Source organism: Drosophila serrata, unplaced genomic scaffold (assembly GCF_035046125.1).
Source record: "Drosophila serrata isolate PLE 108 unplaced genomic scaffold, ASM3504612v1 contig_228, whole genome shotgun sequence".
NCBI classification, from domain to species: domain Eukaryota; kingdom Metazoa; phylum Arthropoda; class Insecta; order Diptera; family Drosophilidae; genus Drosophila; species Drosophila serrata.
The window spans coordinates 1,917,446-1,926,314 of record NW_028257126.1 but is presented as its reverse complement, the minus strand read 5'-3'; the positions used below and the strand labels follow the sequence as shown (position 1 = coordinate 1,926,314).

Sequence of the window (8,869 nt, the reverse complement as noted above, 5' to 3'; positions counted from 1 at the left end):
GCTTTCATAAGAAAATTACATTTCACAGTATGATAACTATTATATTCGTCTTAACACACTAATCTAAAGATATTTATTTAAAAGTACCCTTCTTCATTAAATTTAATATTAAAACATGTTGAACGTTTACAACAGCTGATTTTATCAGTTGTAGGGCTTTACAGTTTAATACTAGACAGTTAACTTTAGACTTGCGTTATATACCATGTGAGTTTATTTAATTTGTAATATATTTAAAATATAAAAGTTGAAATGCATTTAAAATAAACAATTACTAAAAGAAAAACTCTCAAATTCTTCAAAACGAATTATGTCCCATTAAGTTTCTCCCTCTGCAGAGCTGCTTCCCTTCTTTAGCTTGTTTTGCATTCATTTTAATAAAGCGCATAAATTTCAGAGTTGCCTTTGCGGTTTCTGTCCTACCGCCCGTTTGCTTTGCATGCAAATGCGCGCCAACTTTATTTGGCCAAACGAAGGACGAAACGATGGGAGGCCGGAATGGGGATATGGATGGGAGCTCGGTTAGCTGCTAATGAAGGCATCAGGTTAGGCGGACAGGAGGGCAAGTCGCAGGCCAGGCGTCGCGACGCTGGATAAGGATGTCAGCTCATTATGCATCCTCCGCGTTTTTGATTTGTTTGCACGAGACGTGCGCATAAATTGAGATGCGTTGGAACAGGACTAAGCCCTGGGGACGCAGGGGCCATCGGAGGGCGTGTGTTTGAGAGCAACTTCTCATTATGCAAGTGAAACAAAGCCGAGCTGACGCCGAGTTTGTTATTGTTTCGCCCACAAAGGAATTAAACAGCTGCCGAACTCATCAAGACGTTGCTGGAGACCCGCTGGCAGATTCCTCTCAAGCTGCAGGGAAGATGAAGATAAAGGGGATGCCACAACCAAAGACACATTCCACGCACTCAGACTACAAAATATCCATGGAAAAATTAGACCAATGGAACTTTTGCATTTAGAAAGGATAATCAGTTTCTTCGGCACCGTGAGGTGTTACATAAAATTGTTGTTTTCCAAGATTTGTTTTCAGTGTGTTTGAAGAAAGTCGTAGAATTAGACTATGGGCCAAACATCATTTGTCAACTTTCAGAAAAGCGTGAGACGACAAATTGTCAAACAATTAAAAGGCACTTCACTCCACTCCACTTCGAACTCGTCCTTTTCCCACGTCCTTTGTCATTTTTGCATTGCATTCAGAGGAGCGTGATTCAGTGCGATGGAAAAAGGCAAGCCGAAATCCATTTTATTGATTGTGCAAACTCGTTCAACTGTCAAACAATGTGGCAGATATGAAGGCACAATGCCCCATCCATATCGCAGCCAATTCGATGAAAAGCGCCCAGTCAGAATGATATATGATATAAGCGCATATATAAATGGCTGAAAAGAGCGAACGTGAATGGGATACGTTTTCGTGCATTTTGCCAGCTCAGCTGCCACTTTTTGGGGCTTTAAAGCCGAACGTTAAAGTTTCAGTATTTAAAGATTTCAATTTAAATGTTAAGTTTTTTCAAAATGGCTTGTAATTCGCATAAAAGAACAGGATACATTTTTCCCATTTATTATTAAATTATAAAATGCATGCATGGTATGCTGGTCTAAGATACTATTTCTCTTTTTAATGTAATTTCCACCTGATTGGCGATGCGCATGACCGCCCACCACTCACATGCCACCCTTCGTCGATTCCTTATTACATTCTCCTATGATTTCAATTTTTTAATTGAATTTCTGGGCGCATCTCTTATCCCGACATAAGCCAGTCGGCTGAAATTAGAAAATTAATGAAAAACACATTTAAGCAAAGGGCCTCGGCGACGTTGGGGCCGACGCTGAAATCACTTGAGCGCCTCGAATGCCAAATAAAATGGCAGTGCGCCTCCCCAAATAAAGAGCTTTGCAGCGACCAAAAAAGGGAAACGAAAACGTACAAAAAAATTAATTATTACGAAAAATTTCACAAGCCGAAAGCGGAAGGACAATAAAAGGCAGTGCCACAAAAAGGAGCGCACAGAAAATAAACGGAAAAAGCGAAAATAAACGAGTCACAAAAAACGGACTCGAGGTGAGTGGCTGGGCTGCCTTGGCTTTTGGTGTGGTCAGCACACTTGGCCCGAAACTGCCACCAAAAAAACCCAAACTGGGACTGGGACTGGGAGTGGACTGGGATTCTAAATAGGGCCGGGACTTGGACATCAAAAGGGCCAACGAGTGACTGGAAAGGATCACTTGGACAAAACGGTTTGCCGGCCGCAGATGCTTGTCCTTTTTGACAGGTGAGCCAGCAGCCAAGGAAACTTTTCCAAAGTACTTGCCCAGGATTTCTTTCAACAAACGGAATTGTCTGACCTGCCCTTCACGTGGGGTAAGGTAAATTTTAACACCAAATTGAAACGATACTGTTGAAGAATTTTAATTATCTGTAATGTTATTCCTTATTATAGAAATTGTGATATTTAGAAAAATGAAAACAATTTCATTAGTCATTTACACACCTTTTTAAGAAAAAAACAGGAGTACTTTCGAAATGTTTTAACGTCTCTGATGTACTGACAATTTAAATAAATTTAAATGAACTATACAACAGCGAAAAGCGAGCCGTTCTGGAATAATCCCTTTTTATGGTTCTAACTTACCAATAAATTTATAGAACTTTATGTAGATTTCCTTTTTCTCTCTTTACAAAATCAGATCGGCTTAGGCAATTTTAATGAGTTTGAATTATCTATCATCTATTTTTATCTTCACTTCATTGATTTTTAGCGCATTGAACTTCCTATCCTGTTTTAACATGTCCTTTATCTGCTCAAACTACAACATGTTTTTCTTCTAAAACCGCTACATGTTTACACATGATGCAACGCCTTGACAAAATGGTCTCTTCATTTGATTTATTCGTGTTTGCTGTTAAAAAGTACCTCTTTAAGCTTTACCATTTCTATTTTGAGAATAACAAATAAAATTCCATTTCTAAGCCAACTGCTAATATTGTTAACTTCGAAAATTGAGCATCTTTAAAGCTCTCTTAAATTCTTCGCTCTTGATTCTAACTACATAACATAGATGATTATTTTGGGCGTACAAAATGATATGCTTTATTATCCACCTTTAATGTGAACCCATTTCTACTCAATATTATGATTTTGGTGGCTACTCACCCATCGCTTTGCTCTCCTCCAAACCGACTGCTGGCCAGCGAGTTTCTGGTGCTCTCCCGCTCAATGCCAAGAGTGGTGGTGGACAGTCCCATGACTGCGGCTCCGTGGCGACCTTTGGGGGAGATGGTGGTGGTCTGCTGCTGGTGGTAGGACTCCCTGCTCCCAGGCGGATGAAGCTGTTGATGCTGCAGCGGCGGATGGTGGGCGGTGTACCGCTGCGGGCTGCAGGGGAATTGCAGGTGGTTGGACAGAGAAAACTCGGACTTGGTGGGCGATCCGGTCGTTGAGGAGGAGGCCACCGATTCCAGGCCGCGGGACAGCTTCAGCATCTCGGCTCCGAACTGATGGAGAGCCGTCATCGTGGTGGGCGTTGGCTCCTTTATGCTGCAGGCGTGAATAGAATGTATCACATAATACGGAGCCAGCTAGAGTAATCACTCTCACCTGGAGTCCGGTAGCCACAGCTCGTGGTTGTCCAGTGTGCTGAGGTCCGTGTCAGTGGAGTTCGCCGAGTGGGCGTGTAGCACGGAGGAGGCGTGCCCCGGGCCCGGCTTTAAGAGTCGTCGCCAGGTGCATCTGCGTTCTGTGGATAAGCAAAAAGCAGGAAATAAGGGGTGCGTTGAAGTCAAATTGCAGTCTGCTCCAAAGCTTGCTAAGAAAAGTCACACTGCTGCAATTAATCCCAATCTTCCCAGATTCTGGGGAAAATTATAAAGGAATTTTAATGCTCTCCCAACCCAATGGAATCTGACTGTTATCCTATATTTTTCATAATAATAGCGGGATGAAATCTAAGATAAAAGTACAAAACTTTAACAACATTATACAATTTACATACTAAATTTACATACCTAAATTAAACAGGATGGGAAGGAAACAGAAGAAAATTGTGACAAATAAACGCAAGTGTTGCTAGGAACATGTTGCGCAACACGCAAATAAAGTCCTACTAGTGACATGCTGAGCAACACTCACTGGTGTTGCCAACACAGATACATATGTTGCAGAAGACCAACATACAAAGAAACTTTGTTTTCTAACAACTTCACAATATTTTATTAATTAATCTACCAGTCATATACTTTTTCCCTTTCAACTGAAATGTACTTTAATAGCTTAGTTACGGATTTTCATGATTTGATTTAATGGTTCGATTATGTATCCTTATGCCCAGAGCTCGCAAATAACTGTCGACCGTTTCTCGTTGTCTGCAAATAAGTGTCTTTTCCTGACACTTTACGAAAAAACTCAGAGAGCAACCGAAATAAGGGTGCTTAAATGAGCTCGCTCGCGCTCAGAGCGAAACCGTTTTTTTTTAATTCTGTTTTGTTCTGGTTGTTCCAAGACCGTTTTGTCGTGTTCAGTGAAGCAAAAAGTCTTTTGCATATGTATTGGTATACACTCACACGCATAGGCAAGCAAGTCGTTAAGCGTCTGTATTGCGATCGTGAATTGAGTGTGTGTGAGTAAATGCAAAGACCGTTTGCGTTGAGTTTTTCGGTCAATCGGTCTTTTGCTGACTCTCATTGTGCGAGCGTTTCTCGTTTCGCTCTTTAGGCAATGCTCATCAGTGCTGCCAACTTTTGACCAACAAAAAAAGCTGTTTTTGACGGGAGAAGTGAAAAAAAAGCTTAAAAAATTTATAAAAAAATCCAAAAAAAAGGCTGAAAATAATGTATAATAAATATAAAAAATGTCAAAAATATAACAATTTAATAAGTTCATTTTTGTTCAAAAGATTTCCATAATTTGATCAATTTCTTCATGGTCTTCCTTATTTTCGTAAGACCTAATAGTTCCTATAATCTGCAGATATTTGATTGGCACTTCATAGTCGACGCAGCATTTCCCGACCCTTCGCAATCTGTTTCTGTATATTAAAATAAAAATGAATATAAATAGAAATGAATATCTTTTGCTTGCACAAGTATGCTTCTTTGTTGCAGCGTGAGCTCGCAGATCACTAAGTTTAGCTGTAATAGTAGTCTTGCAATAGTTGCAATAAACCCTTTGCAGGTCTGTGTCATCCCTGCGAATCCATGCCTTAAATTCATCACTTTTAAGCCAGACATCGCGGCATTTTTGTTTATACTCCTTCGGCATTTTAGAACTTGCTAACAATTTACGCGCACTTTTTATATAGAGATGGAAACACTAAGCGAGTTATGACATTAGCGTATATCAATTAAACCAAACGATACGTCGCTACATTATCTGGTTTGTTTGTAAAGCTAACTTTTTAGCTGCCACTTTTTCATATTTTGTATTTAAGTTTTAACAACACAAAAAAAATCGGGAAAAAGCCAATTCAATTTCCAAAAAAGCCAGAACTCCCGCTTTTCACAATTCCCGCAATTCACAAATTTTTCCAGCAGTTAGCCTTTAAAAAAAGCCAGTTTTGACGGGAAAAAATCCAAATTGGCAGCACTGATGCTCATTGAAAGAGCGACACACAAAGATCTCAACGAAAAACGTTCAACAGAAAACCTAAAAGAATACAACAAGAGTCTCTTGCTCAGAGCGAGAGCGAGAGAGTATGAACTTTTTCGGTTGTGCTCGCAACGAGAGCGTAAGAAAAAAATCGGTCGACAGTTATTTGCGAGCTCTGCTTATGCCTGTTATGTACATACTCAGTAGAAAAGCGGGTCTAAAAATGTTCCAAAGCATTGATGCAATTTAGATTTCAAAGCTATTATTAAAATTTCTTATCTCTGGACTTAAATATATATTTTTTTAGATTAAAAATACGCCGTGTGGTATTTTTTTCTTTGCATTTTTTCCCCTCTGTGCAGTCAGTTAAAAGACCAGTCTACGAAATCCAACTACGTGACTGGCCCAGATGCGTACACTTCAGGGCAGAGATTTGGCTTAAAATAACTGGCCAAAATCCTTCTCCATTGGCCCGCGCAAACACACTGTAAATCGTAGTTCCACTCGAACGAATCGGGACACCGCACCGAACCAAGGACCGCATGGCGGCGTAAAACGCTCGCTTGGATCGCTGAAATGCCCTGGAGTGCAGGGGATTTCAACTGCAGTCGGCAGTCCATTAAATATTCCAAGTCTACATTGCCTTTCAGCAGCCAGAAAATGACTGCCAGCTCCTCGGGCACCCGTCAATCGGATGAGAATTGGGAATGGGGCAGAGCTTGTTCGGCAGGACACTGGCTGCCACTTAGTCACGCTTGAAATGTATGGAATCTAGTTGAAATTGTTAGCTTTTCAATGGAAATGGAAGGAAAATAAGAGTGTTCATGGTGATAACCACAGAGAAAGCTCTTTTACGAGAGATTACAGCAATTGCAAAATATATAGACCTTGATTTCTTTCAAAAGCCTGATGAAATTTTAAAAATACCCTTGAACTCTACGGATAGGATATGAGAAGCCCGAATGAACATCTCGCTTGGGTTATTTTTAACAGATCCTAAATGGCTTTACCCTAAACATACCTTAAATTTCTGTCATGTTTCATGAATAATTGGCTAAGGGGCAGTGTAAGATGTAGATTATCCCACATGAACAACGTTGGGCATAAGCGTCATCGAAAGTTTTATCTTGAAACTTGGGATTGAAAACTACATAGTTGAGCACCGCAAAAGGGTCCTGCGGCATTACATGCCATTTACTTTGGAGCTCTCAATGCGGAGCAGCGTGGAAATTAGCTATCTACACATATGGGCTGGGATCTCCTCCCATTTCGAGGGTGTGTGCAAAGGGAGGATGTGTAGTGTTTACAGAGTTCAATGCCGATTCTGTGTGCATTGCTGTGGCTCGGTCGCACTTCGGGCCTCCGATGCTAGGCAAAGTATCCGGCACATGTCCCTGCATTGTTTGCCTAGGCCACCCCTTTACCCATGTTTCACCACTTCCCCCGGGTGGGACGGGTAATGTTGTGAGCACAAAAAGTGCAATGTGAAACGAAATGCAAATTTTAGGCCAACTTAAAACGATATTAGGCTACGGAACAGTTCTTACCCAAGGCCGGTGCCTGGCCCAGCCAGCCGCTGGCCCATCCGGGAGTGGCGGCTGCCGTCTGCTGGCCGCCACCCAAGTTTTGGCGCTGCCGGGCCAGGAGGCGCACTGTGAGGCAGTACGTCAGCAGCATCACGCCCAGCGGAATGTAGAAGCACACAATAGAGCCGACGAGCTTGTACACCGGATCCGGTATCTGGCAGGTACCATTCACCAGCACCGAGGCGTGATTCTGGAATCAAATGGAAAGCAGATATCAGAGGACTACTCTTGATGCACACATGGGCAAGAACAGAAAATTAAGCTAATTACACGTCACAATCTCTGCTAATTAGCAGGCGCCTTGAGTGTCCACAATGGCTGTCCCAAATGTGCATATATCAATTTGAGTCTTTAAAACAATTACTCACCTTCGAGTACATCAAGCTCAAGGGCAGACTCATGGCGATGCTCAGGAGCCACACGAATACGATTTTGAGGGTGACTCTCCGCCTGGTCTTGTTCCTTCCGAATCTCATCGGGTAGCGCAGCGATAAATAACGGTCCACGGAGATTGTGCACAGGTGCATGATGCTGGCCGTGCAAAATAGCACGTCCAGGCAGATCCAGGTCAGGCAGTGCTCCGAGCCCAGCGGAAAGTATCCTGCGGAAGAGGGAATGTGGAGAAGCGAGGAGGGTCAATCCGGGGCTTTTTGTTCTGCTTTGAGCCAGTAAATATTCCCCGTCCGACTTATGACTGTATTAAGTGTCTGCAATATTTTCCACCTATGTGTACACACGATTTACGATTGCCTGGCAACAATGCAATGCAGCTCCAACTGTCGCCCGGCCACTTTTATTTAATACTGCTTCGCCCTCAATCGTGAGCTGGAAAATGATATTGCCCGGCCCTCCCGAGGGGCCTTATGCAACATACGATGAGTGTTTCGGGCCAACACTGGCCCATACATATGAATGCGAGCAGCTCTAGTCCTGGCGCTCTGGCCATCGTTTCGCACAGCTGGTGGACGTCATAACTCAGTGCGGAGAGGTCCTCCTACGTTTTCCCATAAACGTACAATTGTATGTGCACAGCGACAAAAGTAGAGTATCTAAATAACCCCCAAAATAGGGAGCTCTTGTATACTAACGGTAGCACAAAACACCACCATCACCAGACGAAACGATCTAGCGAGGTTCGCCTGTCCTTAAGCCAGGAAACCAGCACTGTACATTTCTACATACAATTTAATAATTGATGGAATGGAAGGACATACATGGGTTTTGTGATTCATTTTTGTTTTCTGTGTGAAAATGGTTTTGTTTGTTCGGCGGCTGGCAGAGGTTGAGCCCCGGAATATTGAGTGAGTGATACTTGTGTTTGCTGTGTTTTTGTGGCGTGTGCCCCGAGATTTGGGCGCGGGATTTGTGTCCGAAATCTGGTCGAACATGAATCCGTATTGCCACTGGGAAAAAGGAATCCCTTAAGCAGATAGGAGATGAGACAAGTTCGCTTCGAATACGGATCGATAAATGACAAGAGGGATGGTCGAATTGCATTTTTATCAATTGTTAATGGGTAACCACAGACAAAGCTATTGCAGATCATCAAAGAAAATCCTTGATAAATTAACATTTATTTTTATGTGAGATTTGTAACACTTGTTTTTTAAATACAGACGACAGCTTCTATTTAAGCTAAAAACCCTTGGACAAATTGACTTAATAATGTGCCCATTTAAGCCC

The 8,869-nt window shown here is 42.2% G+C and overlaps 1 protein-coding gene across 1 annotated transcript in view; it reads right to left on the bottom strand.

Annotated features, from left to right (window-relative positions):
* Positions 1–8,869, bottom strand: part of 5-HT2B (5-hydroxytryptamine receptor 2B) — a 58,539-nt gene that overhangs the window by 6,016 nt on the left and 43,654 nt on the right. Inside the window, exons 3-6 of the mRNA XM_020957297.2 lie at positions 7,555–7,787; positions 7,148–7,376; positions 3,615–3,753; positions 3,171–3,554 (exon numbers count right to left, since the gene is read on the bottom strand). Coding sequence (XP_020812956.2) covers positions 3,171–3,554; positions 3,615–3,753; positions 7,148–7,376; positions 7,555–7,787 — 985 coding nt within the window. The remainder of the gene's footprint in view (positions 1–3,170; positions 3,555–3,614; positions 3,754–7,147; positions 7,377–7,554; positions 7,788–8,869) is intronic.